At 54.1% G+C, this 16694-nt stretch overlaps 7 protein-coding genes across 7 annotated transcripts; 4 read left to right on the top strand and 3 right to left on the bottom strand.

The window, feature by feature from the left end:
• Positions 1 to 443: 443 nt before the first annotated feature.
• IWZ02DRAFT_482394 (uncharacterized protein) lies at positions 444 to 2807 on the bottom strand (the record flags this gene model as incomplete). Its single annotated transcript, XM_066769146.1, has 4 exons — positions 444 to 1223; positions 1305 to 2332; positions 2384 to 2652; positions 2740 to 2807. The coding sequence occupies 4 exons, from the start codon at positions 2805 to 2807 to the stop codon at positions 645 to 647; spliced, it is 1944 nt and encodes a 647-aa protein (XP_066622605.1). The 3' UTR covers positions 444 to 644.
• Positions 2808 to 3797: 990 nt separating this feature from the next.
• On the bottom strand, positions 3798 to 6218 carry IWZ02DRAFT_403150 (putative transcriptional regulator Cwf13/SkiP). Its single transcript, XM_066765642.1, has 2 exons — positions 4317 to 6218; positions 3798 to 4259 (listed from the first exon to the last, which is right to left on the bottom strand). Exons 1-2 carry the CDS (start codon positions 5877 to 5879, stop codon positions 4095 to 4097), a joined length of 1728 nt encoding a protein of 575 aa, XP_066622604.1. The 5' UTR covers positions 5880 to 6218; the 3' UTR covers positions 3798 to 4094.
• Positions 6219 to 6748: 530 nt separating this feature from the next.
• IWZ02DRAFT_283531 (uncharacterized protein) lies at positions 6749 to 10119 on the top strand. The gene is made up of 2 exons (XM_066763673.1): positions 6749 to 7942; positions 8173 to 10119. The coding sequence occupies exons 1-2, from the start codon at positions 7001 to 7003 to the stop codon at positions 9934 to 9936; spliced, it is 2706 nt and encodes a 901-aa protein (XP_066622603.1). The 5' UTR covers positions 6749 to 7000; the 3' UTR covers positions 9937 to 10119.
• On the bottom strand, positions 10120 to 11249 carry IWZ02DRAFT_283522 (uncharacterized protein). Its single transcript, XM_066763672.1, has one exon. It carries the CDS (start codon positions 11059 to 11061, stop codon positions 10303 to 10305), a length of 759 nt encoding a protein of 252 aa, XP_066622602.1. The 5' UTR covers positions 11062 to 11249; the 3' UTR covers positions 10120 to 10302.
• A 479-nt stretch (positions 11250 to 11728) lies between these two features.
• IWZ02DRAFT_378292 (uncharacterized protein) lies at positions 11729 to 12234 on the top strand (the record flags this gene model as incomplete). The annotated part of the gene is made up of 2 exons (XM_066764985.1): positions 11729 to 11843; positions 11954 to 12234. The coding sequence occupies 2 exons, from the start codon at positions 11729 to 11731 to the stop codon at positions 12232 to 12234; spliced, it is 396 nt and encodes a 131-aa protein (XP_066622601.1).
• Positions 12235 to 12746: 512 nt separating this feature from the next.
• On the top strand, positions 12747 to 14960 carry IWZ02DRAFT_520248 (uncharacterized protein; the record flags this gene model as incomplete). The annotated part of the gene is made up of 5 exons (XM_066770765.1): positions 12747 to 12768; positions 12927 to 13754; positions 13819 to 13853; positions 13912 to 13941; positions 13978 to 14960. The coding sequence occupies 5 exons, from the start codon at positions 12747 to 12749 to the stop codon at positions 14764 to 14766; spliced, it is 1704 nt and encodes a 567-aa protein (XP_066622600.1). The 3' UTR covers positions 14767 to 14960.
• Positions 14961 to 15603: 643 nt separating this feature from the next.
• Positions 15604 to 15942, top strand: IWZ02DRAFT_491095 (uncharacterized protein; the record flags this gene model as incomplete). Its single annotated transcript, XM_066769716.1, has 1 exon — positions 15604 to 15942. One exon carries the CDS (start codon positions 15604 to 15606, stop codon positions 15940 to 15942), a length of 339 nt encoding a protein of 112 aa, XP_066622599.1.
• Positions 15943 to 16694: the final 752 nt, after the last annotated feature.

Genomic DNA, 16694 nt, shown 5'->3' with positions numbered 1-16694 from the left:
CGAAAGAGAAGACAGAAGATAGAAGACAGAAGACAGACGGGAGAACAGAGAAAGAAGTCCTGCAGATATATAGGAGGATCTGATCTAGCCTGTTTTGCTCTGGCTGGCAGTGGAAAAACATGCATGCATGTGTGCGCGTGGATAGATGGATGGATGGATGGATGGATAGAGCGGATGTCAGTTTTTGATAGCTCGGAAAGAAAGAAATAATGGAAGAAAGAATGGAAGAATGAAAGGAAGAATGGATATCTAGAGAAGAGATGAAAGAGGAAAAGAGTTGCGAACAAGAGAAGGAGAGTGAAGAGAGAGGGATTAGGTGTGAGTGGTCAAGTATGTACGTATGTATATATATTTGTACGTGTGTTTATACACATGAGCCTTGCTTGGTGTATCTAATTCCTAGTATCCATCCAGACCCATCTAGAAAGTGCGACGTGGTACAATGGAGGATAGCAACTCCAGCGAATGCAACGCCACTGGCTCGCTCGCTCGCTCGCTCGCTCCCAGTAACGCAAATCCAGAAACTCCAATCCTGCCATGCTCTGACGCCCATGCCATTGCCCATCAATGCTCGCTCGCTTGCGCCAATGCCAATGCCAAACCCCAAAATCCAAAACCCACAAAACCTCCATCTAGACACAACTCTACATGCCCCTCTCCCTCCCCATCAACTGGTCCTTCTCAGCGACAACCGCCTGGTAAGACACGCCCCCACTCTCGCCGCCATGGCCCCAGTCAGCAATAAGACCCTGCTCGCCGACAAAGCGGACCTTAATCTTCTTGATGGTTCTATCCTTCTCATCGGCGCCGCCCTTGCCCTGGAAGACGCCGAGGCGGCCGGCCGACCCGCCCGCCGCGCCCGCCGCCATGAGGCAGACGGGATTCAGCGGGTCCCAGGTCGTGGCGTGGCGGTTCTCGGCGCGCATGCCCTCGAGACAGTACCAGATGGCCGAGCCGAGGACGAAGGTGAGGAGCGGCAGGAGTGAGGCGATGGAGGTTGGGGAGCCGGACCAGCCCATGCGCTCGATTGTGAAGTTGCCCTTGATGCTCTTTGCGAGGCCTGGCGAGTTTTGCGCGCGGTAGTGGATGCGTGCCATGGTGCCTTGGTACTCGAAGACGCCGCGCAGCGCGTCTTGCAGCAGCAGTGTGGCGTTGGATGCGTCGGCTTTGAAGGTGGCGGCTGTGCCGCTGACTGCGATGACCGCATCGAGGAAGTTGTTGCTCTGTCGCGTTGCGCGTTAGTAGGTGGTGTTTGTCGATGGATGGGCTGACTGTCGAAGAGATTGAGGACTGGTCAGACGTACCGTGCTTGAATAAGAAGATGTCAGAGCTTGCCAGATGGCCATCATCAGGTCGGGTGGGACGAATGACCCATCGCCCACCGGTCCAATCTTGTTTTGATAAATCATGAACCCATTGCCTTCATAAGTGACCTCGTTCTTGGTCAAATAGGGATCTATGGTGCATGTCATGTTGCCAAAGGTCCTCTCATACTCGTCGAATGCGCGCAAATACATGGTCCACTTGTTGGCCTCTACGTCATCCCCCATGCAAACGTAAACGCCTAGACTGGAGTCAACGGGCGTCACATATGTGTCGTCATTGTGCAGGGGATTTGTGCAGTCGCTCGTGTCGTAAGTGAATGTGTACATGGTCATATCCTGGCCAACGTATCCGTTCGTGACATTCACGGGGTCCGGCTCGCTACGGGAGATGGGGGTCGAGTCGGTAGTATTCGTGCATACAATGTCGACCGAGAAACCTTGCTGAATGAGCGTGTAGTTCCAGGAAGCGGTGTAGTTGAGATAGTCCGGCACATCCTTGTATTCCAAGTCGTACGCAAAAGCTGCGATGCCGACGTCACCTATTGGCAGCACTCCTCCTGTCGATCCATCAAAGATGGAGTCTGCCACTCTGGTATATGTCTTGAACGTTCCGTCTAAACCCCTGAGGAGAGAAGATTCCAAAGCACTAACCATCCCCGAACTCGTGAACGAGATCGAATCCTTTGCCCACGAACAAGTGGGATAGTAGATGGTCGAATGAGGAAGGGGATATTCATCGGGAGTTGTATAGTCCCACCACTGACACAGCGTCAAATTAGACTTGTCTGATTCCCACAGTGGAGTGGCCCACTGTCTGAATGCGTCAGACGATACGTCGGTGTCGTTTCCAGTGACTTCAATGATTTGCAGGACAGGCTTCGGAGTCAGCAATGCCGTGTATCCCGAAACCAAGAAGTGCGCTGTGACCCAAGTGGCCAGTGAGAACGCGGCGAGCCACGGTTTCCTGTAATCCAGAAACATCTTGTGGTAAGACAGTCTGCTCCATCCTATCTGATCTCAGCTTGCTGTTGCCTTGGGGCAGAGAGTAAATTACTCACCCTCCAAGGTAGCCAAGCTCGTGTTCGCTTGGATCTTTTGCTTGACCATTAAATGCAGTAATTTGTCGAGCATATGAAGCGTAGAGAATGCCAGCACAGACGCAGTGGCTGACCATATCCAAGCTCCCTCTTTGGCGCTTTGTCGGATCCAATAACCGAAGAAGAGTGACACATAGAACGGCTGGCTGGCAGCGCGGGACCAGAAAGCGACGACCAAGAAGATAAGGATCAAAAGGCCGCCAGCATTGAGAAGATAGCCTGGGAAAAGCCTGGATTCCAGTCAGCAATCTTTTCTTACGGTCTGTTGGCTCAAGGGACTTTCTGGGAGTTTAATGAAAAGAAGTGGTTATACGTACCTGATCCGTTTACTGCCGGATGCATTTTGAGCCGGAGAGGCCAAGTAGTGAGAGTTGATTGGACCCATTGCGCTTTCGAAGGCTGTCTGAGTTGAATACGTCTGCTTTTGGGCCACCATAAAATCTTTATAAATGCATCAGCCCTGAGGTCCAATGGCTACGGGGTCCAAATACGACGAAAGCCCTGCCTCAGCCAGCATGCAGTTGCTGAAACAGAGGATCCTATCAAAATCCATCAGCCACCACCGCGGACACCAGATGCGAACCATCGTGAAATTCGAGAGATAACCAAATGCGATTCTCGCGTGCAACATGGGCCAATCACAGCAGCCAGCGGAACTTCAGGGTCCAAAGCGGTTGGTGGCTTTCATTCAGCTGAACGCCATGCCAAGCTGGGCTCTCATCTCCAGGAACGCTAGGAAGAGCGCGTCCGCCCATAGGGGGTAGACGTGCCGAGTAACCCAGGAGAGCGCATGTCCCTGAAACGGAGGGAAGCTCTGGGGAAGTCGATACGGCGGGTACAAGTAAGATCAAGCTCTCGGTTCATGCCGCCCAGAGCGGACCGCGAGCGGCGAGGGCAAGCCAAAAGAGTCAGCCATTCTTTTGGCACGTTTTGGCAGGCGACAGACCGTTTGACGTCTTGCTTTTCCGAGTTGAAACTCCTCTTGGCAGTCTTGGGATTTTCATCCTGCCCATTGGTGCCGTCGCTGCTTACCTCAGGGGGGGGGGGGTGGTTTGGTTCCTTTCTGCTGTTCATTGCGCTGCCCTCGTTGCTTTCGATTCGTCGCTGCGAACTATGGTGATGTCAATTGCTGGTGTTGATATCACTGTCGAAGTTGGAGTCGTGGCAAGAAGGTGGAGTAAGAAGGCGGTCAGAAGTTCAACCGAAAGGTGCATGCTTTGGCAGCTCTCAAGTTCAGTGTGGCGCGCAAGCTTTGACCAAGTTTTGGGTCCCCAAAGAGGAGGAAAGAGGCTTGTTGTGGACGAATGGCGCGGCATACAACGAAGATAGGAAGCGCAAAGGAAAGTAAGCGCACGTTTTGATGGTAAGTGAATACCTAGATGGCAAGCAGTTCAGCTACCCTCAGCGATATTGAGAGGCGTTCAAGAAGACCGTGGTTGTGTGCAATGGCTTTTACACCAAGCTTCAGAACCAAGGGGGCTTAGATGCCATGCCAAGCTGAGTGGCAGTTCATACCCATGGCAACGATGCATCTTCGTTTCAACCGCATAGACTTGGAGTCATCACTTTGAAATTATCTTGTACAAACCAACGAGGCCATTGAGTGACTGATACATTGCTCCTGGTATCTTGAATGCTGTTCAAAATGCTTCTGAATGCTTTGGAATAACCACTAATCATCGTCCACTCTTGCACGTTTTGAGGATCGTCCATCGGGCTCGTCACCTCCGTAACGCTTGCTCGAGCTGGCGGCACCACTCGTGGCCTCTGAAATCATTTGATTGATGTTAAAGGGGTCATCGGTGTCTTTTTCGAATTGCACCGGGCCCTCACGTTCCTTGGACAGGTTAGTCTTCTGCGATTGAATAGAAGGACAAAAATCAAAGTGACTTACATCAGCAGTCTCCGTACCCTTGAAGCCCTCCTTCGCCTTGCCCAAGACTTCGTAGCGATTCGTCTTTGTGATGCGATCGTACGTCTCGCCTCCATCATCGTCATCATCCTCCTGGTTTGCCTTGGGTCGGTAGATGCTGTTGATGGCATCTTGTGCTGCAAACAGCGGCTTGTCGTAAGCCTGGTCTTCGTTGAATCCAGTGTCGAAGCCACTAGTCTGGTTGAAGAGACGCGAGTCGTACATTGTCTCCGAGGACTGTGATGGCTTTGCAATGCCAAGAGCAATTTTCTCCGAAATGTCGCGGTTCTGCTCGCGCGCCATCATCTGAATACGGCGCTCCGTGCCCATGCGCGACTGGCGCAATTGGCGTTCTGCTTCTCTTCGCCGTTCCCGGCGCATGGCCTCACGCTCCTTTACTGCCTCGTCATCTTCACTTCCTTCCGAGTGTGACGAGTACTCTAACAGAGATCTGCTCCTCGACCTGGACGCTGCGCGACCGCCAGATCCTCTCCGCCCACCGCTGGCTTGCTCGCGGGCCTTCATGGCCAGCTGCCTCAAGTGTTCCTCTTTTTGCAATTTTTCCTTTTCGGCCAACTTTTGTTGCATCATCGCGCGTTGCTTAACCTCCTCTCTGGCATGACGGTCGGCGGTAAACAGGGCCTCTGCGAATTGCGCAAACTTGTCGTTGATGGTGACATCCTGCAAGCCTCGTCCATCGGCGGCAAGTCGCTTGTCTAGAGGGACAGTGTAACCCTTAGGGTTCTTCCAGTTCGAGACGGGCGGAGGGATTTTCCAGGCCTCTTGATCTTCGGCAGTCAACTTTCGAGGCGGCGAATGCATGACGGGCGGCGGAGGGCTCGGGGGTCCCCGCGGGATCTTTTTGTGCTTGAACTTGGGCGGCTCCATGGGATCTTGTTGCCTATCCACAATCTTGATGATTCGATCCTGCTTTTGCGTGTTGTCACCCATCTGATTCGCAGGCGTGTATCGCACGTAGGTAAGAGCTTTGCGAGTGGTGCCTGCGACGGTCTTTGGTTTTTGTGCTGCCACGGCGCCCGACACCAGCTTTGCGAGAGCTTCCTCTGTCTTCTTTTTGGTTTCGGCGACTTGGTCTTCAGACGGCCGCTCCAATGAAAGCTCGCCCATGTCGGCCCTCTGACGGAGAGGAATGAGGTCTTTGAAAGATGTATGCACGATTCTGTTTTCGCTGTGCCCCCTCCTTGCAATTGCGTCGTATTTGACCTTGCCCTCGCCGTCGACCTGAATGGCGAGGGCGTTGGAGCTGCCACCAGTCTTGCGACCCATGTCCAGCGGGTATTGGGCGACGGGAATCTCTGGAAAAGCACCCCCATCGCCATAATCTTCTTGCGAACGTGGGCGCCATCCAGTGCGTTGACCGTAAGGTGGAGGACCGGATTTCCTCAGGACCACCTGGGAGTTGTCAAGCTCGGCAGCGCCAACGACGCGCGGGCCGCGGGGCTGGGCGTGAGCTGGGAGCTCTTCATCGTGGCCGGTGTATTTGGGTTTTGGGAGGGCGCGTGAGAGTGAGAGGCCGGTAGACATGGCGTCGAGGTGGTGGGTGTGGATGGGGTTGCAAGTGCGGACCGACGTGTAGGAGATGCTGCCGGTGGAGTCGAGGCGACGGGCAAAAAGCGCCGTCCGTGCGTGCCAAGAAATGAATGCTGCGTCAGGCACCAAGGCTGCAATTTGTTGGTGTTGTCTACATGTAGTTGGAAGAAGTCAAGAGACCGGAAGAAATTGAATTACGAAATTAGTAGTCAAAGGATCTCTATGACCAAGGTCTTATCGATTCTGGTTTGGACCAGTTTGAGGCCAAGTCGCTTGGTAGAGGTTGATGTAGGCAAATGGGGACTTTGACAGTCGACAGAGCACATTTTGCTGATGCGAAAGGCGAAAGAACCGTGCTTTTCACTGTAGGGCCTTGCAACGGAAGAAAGGGAGACTTTTGGTGCCCTTTTAGCCGCCTCCACTGTCTAGCTTCGAAGTCCGCCCAGCGACCATTAACTTTTAGGTTTGAAGAAAAAACATCGGTGCGGCGATCAAGTGACACCAGCTTGAAGAAAGAAATGCCATCACGACGCGCCAAGAAAGGCAATTCGCGGCTGAAGGGGACATTCCAAGTCAGATTGATGAGCGTCTCGTCGTCGATCGCTTGCATTCTTCTCCATGGACTGTCCTTCTGTAGAGAGATGGACGCGGGTACCTGACCAGACGGATCCTTTGGTTGACGAGGGCAACACTAGAACAAGTGCAGAGGGACGACCGAGTCGGCTGGTCAGACAGCCAGGAGGAAGCCACTCGGACCAAGGAGGACAAACAACACCTCGAATGTCTACTTGTGCTTGATTCTTCTCTTATATTATTCCTCTTCTTTGCCCATCCTTGCTCGTCCGTCACTTGCGACGGCCTCTGCTGCACGGCACTGCACTGCACTCACTGCTTTGCTTTAGCCTTGGTCGCTGCGACCCGTTCCTGACGCCCGCCGCGAGAGCAGACGGTCGCTCAGCCCATGGCTTCAGCTGCTTGATTGCTCGACTGAGGTGCTGATTTCTTGACGACATTCATTCCACTGCTCGCTTTCGGCCTGGCTGGACTGCTTTCTAGACGACACCAGACCAGGACCCGGCGTCCACCCCTCGCCAACGCACTGAGCGACAAGGATAATGGACGACGCTCTCGCCAAACCAGAACGACCGCAGCCGCCCGCACGCAGCAGCTCCCTGCGCCGTCTTCTCCGTGCAACATCTTCCAGATCCTCTCCAAGTCCATCTCCAGCGTCTCCACGATCCAGCCTGTCTTCTCCACAGCCTCGCCTTGATCCGTCCACTCCGCCCACCGCCTTTGCTACGCTCCAAGACTTGCCCCGGCGCCTCCTCAACCAGGGGAACAGTGCGTCTCGGCACCGCTACTCTCAGGAACACCGCCAACCAACACCGAGCACTCTCCGCAACAGCTCACCTCTGACACAATCCTCGACTCCCTCGTCGACGCGCCCGTCTCGTCTGGCCGTGCCTCCATTGTCATCTTCGCGAAACTCGCCCGCCGACGCGACTCCAGACTCCAGGCGCTCCCTCCTGTCCCCCGGCCCACGCCGCCCGCACGCTTCGCCCAGCGCAAATGGCATAGCGACCTCGAATCGACCGCCCGTAGCTCTCTTGACACGAAGAAAATCAAACAACGTCCTGCGAGTCTCTCAATTGTCTCCACGCGTGCCCTCTGCCTCTGCCGTCCTCTCCCCCGACACGCCCACCTTCACCTCATCCTACCAAAATTACAAACTCGCGCGCAAGACCAGCCAGGCTGCGCTTGCGCAACAACCAGACAAACCTGCACCTTTGAACAGCAAGGTCAAGAGTCTGCCCGTCTCTCGCGCGACGAGCCCGCTGCCCCACGTAAAGCGAAGGAGAAGCATTTCGGGGCTCATGGAGTCGGACAACCAATCCGATTACGACTTTGCATGCTCTCACAATGGGCATCCCGAGCAGAGCAAAGCTGCCTCGGGCGCTGAAAAGGCGTCAAACTCGGAGGACTTGTTTTTGAACATTGCCCAAGACAGCCCACAACAGGATGGAGACGACGATACGGTGAAGCTTGAGCGCAGAAAGGCAAGTCAATGCGCAGTTTCCACTTTAATCCCCGGCAAGCCCCGACTACTTTCACCCTGGTCAGAGTCAAGCCCGTCATGGTCTGCATTGATACACAGCCCCTTTAGCTCGCCTTTTCCTTGGTCGCCTGCCCTGATTCGTCTGCGCGAGCGATCTTGGCCAAGGGAGCCATATCTACTGTCAAATCCCCCGAGCGTTTCACAGTCTCCGCTTGCTAACGGCTTCACCAGTCGAGAATCGCCCGTTTGACCCGTCAGTCGCTGCCTGTAAACGCATTGGATCGATCCGCAACCGGAGGCGACTCCAACACGCCGACGCTCGAGACACGAATGCAGTCGCATTACAGGCGGGTATCCCAGCTGCCATCGCCCTCTTATAGGGCGCCGCTGTCTGCACGGGAGCCTCCATCGGGTGTCACCGCGTCTTTTCCGGCCGACAGTTCCAGAGTCCGTTCCTTTGGTCTATCAGGACGATCAAGGGAGGACGAGACCTTCCAGGGCAGAAGATCATCAATCGGGGACGGTACAAGGTCGGGATCAACTGCAAGCAACAACAAATACCGCTATTCAAGCATCGGCTATACCCAGCGCCAAAACCAGCCGTCGGCCTCGTTGGAAAGCTCCCCGGAAATTTCGTCCAGGCAAGAACGTCCTGAGAAACAAGCAACAAACGACGGTTCCGACTCACTCGACTCGACCACGGCAGTGTCCACCATTTGGGATGAGTTGGACGACCTCAAGTCTCGAATCAAAAAGATGGAGCTCACCGGAAGGATTCCTCCAAGCTCCGGTGCTGCAATGATGAACGGAGTCGAGTCAGTCAGCCGACCCCGAACGGCCACCACCCAGGCAACATCTGTCATTTTGTCTCCCAAGCAAGCGAAAAGGTCGGTTGCAGGTGCGTCACCGCCAGAAACGACGGTATCTGGTGCAGTTGCGGGAGCAGCTGCGGCCAGCCATCCACTGCTGCACTCTGCACTGGCCAAATGCAAGGATCAAGTCGGACCTGCGCTCTACAGAGTTTTGGAAAATACGGCGACAGAGGCCTTGGAGCTTGCCGCCATGACGGGAAACGCTGGCCAGAGCTCTGCTGTGTCTGTTGCCAGCGGCGTGCAATCATCTGATCGCCAGCTCAGAAGAAAAGCCGACAACATGTGCCGGAACCTCACAGATCTTTGCATTGCAATTTGTGACAATACGCAAAGTGTAAAGAGTCCGCCCTTGCAATCCCCCGCAATGGCCGTGTCCTCGAGAAGACGGAGCCTTCACATCAACGGAGATCGCGACGAAAAGGAATACCATCAGCCCATTTCAAGAGCTGGAAGCGCAGAGCCTGACGGAGAAATTGCAAGAAACAGCCCCAGCCGCGCATTGCATCGCATTGAAGCGCGCCGGGCCAGCACGCTGCTCGGCAATCAGACTGGGAGCGCTGGCAACAGCCCGCGCGAAGGTACGGACCGGGACCGCACAACGCCAACTCAACAGTCGGGCAAATACCAGGCACGCTCTGGATCCAGCCTGCATCGTCCTCGACGAGCTACCGTTACCAATGACGATGCGCCGAACCAGGAAGAAGAGACGTCCAACCTCCGCGTTCCCTCGCGCGCCTCCACTGACTATGTCCAACGGAACACCAACAATCGCAATCGCTTGTCTCGAGAGTACACTTCCAACGTTCCGCTTCCGGACGGTGCTTCCTCGGTTGCGCAGCTGCACACGAATACTTCGCTCAGGAGAGCGGGCACAGTTGCAACAGAGCAGCCCATCGCACAGCAGTCGTCTAGCTCCAGCCTCTTGCTTCGAGACCGCGGTGAACGCAAATACACGCCTCCAGCAAGCGAAACTCCTCGCTACTCGGACGGGTATGGTAGTGATGAGCGCCGACAAAGATTGGGCTTATTCTCTAGCTCGACCCCGCGAACACCTACATCATCAACCCTGCCTTTTGGAGGGCGTTCACTGAGTCTATCCCGACGTCTCCGCCAGGACATGTAACAAGCCCTTTTCTCCTAGGCCAACATCTCGTCCGGCCAGACACCTAATTTCCTTGCCTCTCCGATACCCACCTGATACCAAACACATTTCATACTCCTCCGTCCTGGACGCATGTTTTTCAACATTTCCGTTTGTCCCTTGGCGTTCCTCGAGCATTCTACGGCGCTCCAAGGCCTGGCTCTTTTACGCCTCTCACGTACGGCGCTCCCGTGTTCTGGCTTTTCTTCAATTCGACGAACAACACACCACCAAGCGCATCTCAGATGCTCATCCACCGACTCTTCGCAACCTCCCGGGTGACCCCGCGTCTGCCAGACGGCATTTTCCCTATTATGTGCCACCACACAACATCCAGTCATTTCTAAGCTACAACGTTCTCTGTTTTCCTTGGTCTCTCTTGGTTGTAGATATAAAAGCAGCCCATCGGCAATGTCTCTTTTTCATTGGAATAGAAGTCAAGTAGCGGAGTTGAAAGAGAGAAAGGAGAGAAGAGCCGGGGGCACGCGAAGTCGTCTTTTTGGGATGTTGGCGCAGTCGGACCAGTCTTGCCACGCGGGGTTGGTAAAACGTTTTTGACGAAGTCAACGACGGGGCTAACTCACCATGTCGCCATGTTTTGCTTTGTGGGGGTCGGAATACTGACGGAGCCTCTTTTGGAAAAAACTTGGCTTGATAGCATTCACACTGCACCCACCACCTTTTTGGGAAACTGTTTCTGACGAAAGCACGCGAGATTATGTCGGGATGAGATGTACGCGTTTGTTGTTGTGTTGTTTTTACTGTTGGCCTAGTCTTCGTGCGTTTTTTCTTGGGAGTCATTAGCAGCAGCAGCCAAAGAAATGTCACGGTTTTTGCCCATGACGTCTTTTTCCCCTTTGCTTTTTCCTTTGTGGCTGAATGACTCGTCACAACAGCTTTCCTCATGGTGCTTATCGTTCCACGAGGACCGTTTTCTTCCCTTATCGCTGGATGCTTTCTCTCTGACGTTGGTGGTCTGTCGTCAACTCGTCGTGGTTGGGTTGAAGCCAGCGCAGGCAATGGTCCCGTCCCGATTGGCTTGAGACAGCGTCCGGCCACATGACTGACTGCCATCAACCCACCCACCTCATGCGGCACCGGCATCATCTGCCCCCCATGCCCGTCATCCAGCGGTCACCATCACCAGCCAAGATTATCCGTCGTCCTTCGCTCACACCGCACGTGCGCTTATTATGTGACTAGGCCCTTTGGATCACTCACTCTTCCCGACAATCTGAATTCTTTTCTCAAGAGCATCGGTGCTCCACGCTTTCACACCGTTGGACCGTACTGTGGGTACCCTTCTCAGACAACTCGTCACGCGTGGTCCCGCCAGGCTCGCCCGCGTGTTGACTTTGTTTCCCGCGCGCAGAGGGCTTTTGCGAAGTGCGAGTGAGAGGTGAGTCAGTCAGTCGGCGTGTTGTATTTGTTGGTGGATGGGGTGCTTGCTGGGTGGCAGGTAGGCAGATAGGCAGGCCGTCAAATGTCCCATCTACACCCTTTTCCTGCACTCCTCCTCGTCTCGTATCCGCTGCTCTACCGTAGCTACAGCAGCAGCAGTGGCACAACTCTCTCCATCGACTCCACCACCACTTTCGCAAAAGGACAAGAAGAAAAACAACACGAAGGAAAAGAAGACACCATGTCACTGACGCTCCCGCCACGGCTTCCAGACACCTCACAACAACCATCCTCCTCCGACCACCAACAGCAACAGCAGCAACCGACATACCAAACGGCAATCCAGCAATTCAAGCAGCTCGCCGCCGCCGCCATGGACTGGAGCAAGCGCAAGTACAACGAGGCGTACGAGCGCTGGGTGCCGTGGCTCGAAGACTGGTACCTCAAGCTCTTTACGCGCGACAATAAGGCGAGTTATGCTGCTAAGGGTACGTTTCGTGCACCCGCTCTTGTCTCTCCCACCTCCACTTCCAACATCAACCCTTCCTCCACCTCCTGAATCTACCCCCGACTCTCCCTTGCTAACACATCATGCCAGACCACCTCGCACAAACCAAAATCAGCGGCAACGAAGACGTCGACGCCGTGCAAGACGGCGCCAACACTGCGGTGGCGGATCAGCTGGGGCAGGATGGCGTTGCGAGGCCGGTTGGCGATGTCGTGTCGAAGGAGGCGCTGAATCGTGCGGAGCGCAAGGGTAGGGGTGAGGATGGCGAGTATGTTCCGCAGCGCGTGGATGCGGGTGTGGATGTGGGGGGTTTGAGTGAGGCTGTGCGTGGTGATAAGGGGAAGGGGAAGGGGTGGTTTGGGAGGAAGTAGGTGGATCATGGATGTGATGATGGAGGGAGGGATGGAAGATTGAATTCTGTGTGGGATGTGGAGTGTGGGACGGCGAAGATATCCACGGTGCTTTATTCGTTTGTATTTTGGTGCTTTTCCCTTTGGCTGGGCGGCTGTTCCTTGGCACATGTGTGTTGACTACTGGGACTAGCTTGATGTACGAATGCAATGATATGACCCTTGACCAGGCTGACTGTCTTCAAGTATCAGTGTCAACATTGACATGCCGAATTAGAAGGTCGCTCGAATTCTTAGAGTTCACTGCGTCACTTTGCCTCCTGACATACCACAGCCAGACCACAATCTCAAAACATCACTTCTCGAAAAAATGCACTGATTCCCATGCCCCCTGAATCTTAACAAAAGTGAGCGCCTTCGACAACAATCCAGACTCCAACCACACATATCGTCACAACACGCAGCATCCCAACCACACAGACCCATTTCCCCTGACCACTCACATGCAAGCGCAATACCCCTGAGCATATCAAATGGCTCTGCCTACCGGTTCACGTGCGTGATCTGATCCAGTGACTCAAGTGCAGACTGGACCGTGCACGGTCTGGTGGTGAAATAGTCCCTCTGGCTGCTTTCTACACCTTGATTCTTCGTCTCTCTCTCCCCCCTCTCCCCTCTCTTCTCATTGAACCAGCAATTTTGGGGTCTTGTAGATCGAGGTGCAGCAGAGGACTGTGTAAACGAGAAAGCAACCAAGCGAGTACTCATGATGGAGAACAATTCCTGCGACCAAACACCAGCGGCCGCTGCCAACGCACCGGAAGTCCCACTTCCAGACAAGTCCATGAACATCGACAAAGACACCATTATCACCGATTCCACTGACAACAGTCACAACAAGACCAACACCAATCTCCTTAACACCAGCAACCTCAGTAACCCCAGCAAAACCAGCAAAACCAACAATCTTTCCACACTCACAACCAACTCCTCAAACCCCCTAAACCCACTAAACCTCTTACCTCCCACCAACCCTCAGCAACTCGCATTATCTGCTGAAATCCACGCCACCCTCGCCCTCTACGACGACATCCTGATGCGCATCGCTTGCGAAAACGCTGAGCTACACGCTGCCCACGCCCGCATCGCCGCCAGTCGCAGCCGCATGACGCGCGCATTCGACGACGTGGCAAAAGGTCGGCAGCGCATGGCTGGGCTATTCGAACGTGCACGTTCAAGCGCTCCCACTGCAACCCAGAGGAGCGTATTGGACATGGGCGGACAAGCTTTGGATGTGCTGGGCAATCTGGATTTGGAAAAGAGACGCTGGGACATCATGAGGCGCTACGAGGCGCTGTACCGCGAGCGCAAGCAGCTGGAGCGCGATTTCACGGCGAAGCAGGAGAAGAGGCGGGCTGATGAGGTGTGGGTGCAGGCCATGTTCTCGCGGGTTGCGGAGAAGGGGCTTTTTGAGGCGCCAGTTGTGGTTCAGAGACAACAACAGGCTGCGCATGTCATCAAGGATGAGGATGAGGGCGATGGTGATGGTCATGAGGGAGAGATGCAGCAGGGGGAAGAGTTCATGAGTGGACTGCTTTGAGACAGTCAGCAGACAGGGGATGGTTGGAGAAAGCGTGGGGGTGGGTCAGATTGACAAACGGATGGAGTTTGGAGATTGGGCGAATGGACACGGTTTAGGTGCGTGGTTGGACTGCTTGGATTGATGAGGTGGGTTGATTTCAGTTCCATCTTGTTCTACTCAAGTTGCTTTGGATTGGTTTCCACGGCGAAAGGAAAAGGGCGGAGCTGGAAGCAAACAATCACTTTGCTGCTCGGCCGTCCACCTGTCGTCGTCAACAGCATCATCGACAGGCTCAAACAAACACACTTCTCTATTTTCCAATCAGCAGGACATACTTCTACCAACCACTACCTTATCTGTTATCCCACTCCTCAAACGAGAAAGGAAAAGTTTTCGAAATGGCCGTCCTCGCCCCCATCGTCTCGACAAACTTCATGTCCGCCGTCCCAAACCCATACCACCGCATGACATGCATGCTCCACCACGGCACAGCCATCCTACACCACCTCATCGCGCGCCTCGACGCACGCACCGCCGAACTCAATTTTGAGCATTTGCTCGAGGGCGCTGGTGTGACCACTGCCATTACCTGCAACAACAACAACAACAACAACAACAGCAACATCACCACCACCAATCATTCGAGTTCCACCGCCGTCCGCAACAATCAACAAACTCCCAACACCACCAATCAACCAAACACCCCCTCCTTCGAAGCATCCTGCACCAACGACCTACACATCGCCCACGACGTCATGCGACAAGCGCTGTGGACGCTGGAAGAGCTGGAAGCACTGCAAGTCAACGCGAAGGAAGAGGCGGCGGCGGCGGCGGTGGTGGTGCTCGATGCAGCCAAGGCGGGCACGGACGAATTGGCCAAGTTGCTGTTTTTTGCCGAGGAGATGATGGCGGGTTTGGAGGAAAAGTGTCAGTGGTTGAGGGAGCAGGTTTTCAATGGGGGTGGGGTTTGATGTGGACGTTGGAGGATGGAGGGCAGCGGTCTTCTGGCCACGGAATATCGGAGGGAACGCGTGGGAAAGCGATGGACTCCGTGTCATGTCACTTGTGATTGTGGCGCGTGGGTCTGGACTCTGTCAGTGATGTTGAGGTGGTTGGAGGATCGGAAGGGTCACGAGTTATTGAACTTGCTTTTTTGGGAGGAGCTTGCGAGGGAAAAAAGCTTCGCCTGGAAGCTCTGGTGTAGAGTGAATCCATTTGCTCTAGCCGCTCGCCGTCTGTCTGTCGTTAGGAAAATGGACTTTGTTAACGACAAGCCCGAACATAGCCCGGGTTGGACATTGCACGGATGCCTTGCCCAATAGAAAACATATCATTCCTCCAAAGCAAACGAAGCAAAGATAAGTATTTGTCCCGGGTTCGACAGGTAAATCAGGACATTTTTGCCAGTGGTAGTGGATCGCGAGACGATTTAGGGGTAAACGCTTCGTCCTGCAAAACCGCAGTTTGGACGCCACTGACTGGCTTGATGCAACCTCCGCTTTGGATGCTTAAATGTGTGGCTCAATTTGTAGATTGGGCGTGGGTTTGGCGGATAGGCGCAAGCAGGCGCAGGCGGTGGTTGGAAGTGATTGGGGGTGTTGGCATCGGCTATAAAAACCACCCGACGCGCCGCGACTTGAGGTTTTTGACCACCACCCGACACCTCCCTCTACGCACCCGTATACTATCTCCTCCATTCCCTTACATCACCCCAAAGACTACGTCAAATCATGTAAGCACTACTCCCAATACGCTTTTGTATATCGCTGCCTCCCCTGACACGGCGTCAATCTCAGATCACACCAACCATGGCGCAAAACCAGCCCACTAGAGCCAGCCCTGAGCAGCTTTCCGCGGCCTACGCCCAGGTCGCTTCCCTGGAGGAAGGCATCACCGAAACCAAGGGTCGCATTCAGTCTCGCCTCAACGAGATCGAGGCTGAGCGCGCTTACCTCCAGCGCCGCGCCAAGGACCTTGAGGAGCACGCCAGACAGTCCATCGAGCTCCTCCAGAACGAAGATGAGATTGCCAAGATGATGGAGAAGCCTGCTTCTACTAGCTCGGCCCAGTCGGAGCTCGAGGTCTTTGTCGAGCAGACTTCTTCTCTCGTCGACCAGGTCTCCGAGCAGCTCAACAAGTCTGGTTGACTCTTTCCCAAATGAAGGTATAATGGTTCGAAAAGCGAGGATCGGTGTTTGTCAAATGCTGACGAGGCAAGTCATCCAGAGGATTCAGATTTTGGAGGAATCTCAAGGAGATATCGGACAGGTCAATACTTGTTGGGAAGGGACTGCTGAGGATTGGCAAGCTCAACAACTCAACATCAAGACCACTTCTTTCATAAGCAATACTTGCATTGTCTTTGCTTCGAGATTCTGTTTGAGAAGATCTTGTCGCTTCCCTGTCGAAATCGCTTGTTACGGCGGCACACTGCACCGTTGACGGCTCTTTGGCTAGTGCAACCTCTCAAATCTATACCGTTTCACTGAGAAGGCGGAGGACATCGTCAACTACGCTGTCGAGGATATGCACAAAGGCTCAAAAGACAACCAGTAAAGAGAACATTGATGGGGCAGGGGTAGTAAGGGATGGAGCGTCTGGAGCATCGTGGGACAAGCTGCTTTGGGGTTGAGTTCAATGGCAAGCAAGAACTTGAAGTCTGATGGAACCACGGGCAAATCCTCTCTCAGTTACAATATATAACTCTGCTTCTCCGTTTGAATTCGGGGTCTTTGATCTTGTTTCCATGTTGTTAGTTAACACCAGAAATGTAGAGAAACCCCAAAATGTCCATCGGATACTCATGGTCTTGCTCATTACTTCATCCTTTGTTCAAGGAGATCTTTCAGAGGACATGCCCTGCACTCTCGATGAGGGCATTCATTTCTGGTTGAATAGA

The sequence above is a fragment of the Phyllosticta citriasiana genome (genome assembly GCF_038021145.1).
Source record: "Phyllosticta citriasiana strain CBS 120426 chromosome Unknown IWZ02scaffold_7, whole genome shotgun sequence".
Lineage (NCBI taxonomy): Eukaryota > Fungi > Ascomycota > Dothideomycetes > Botryosphaeriales > Phyllostictaceae > Phyllosticta > Phyllosticta citriasiana.
Note: the sequence above shows the minus strand (reverse complement) of the source record. Positions and strands in the feature narration are given on the sequence as shown.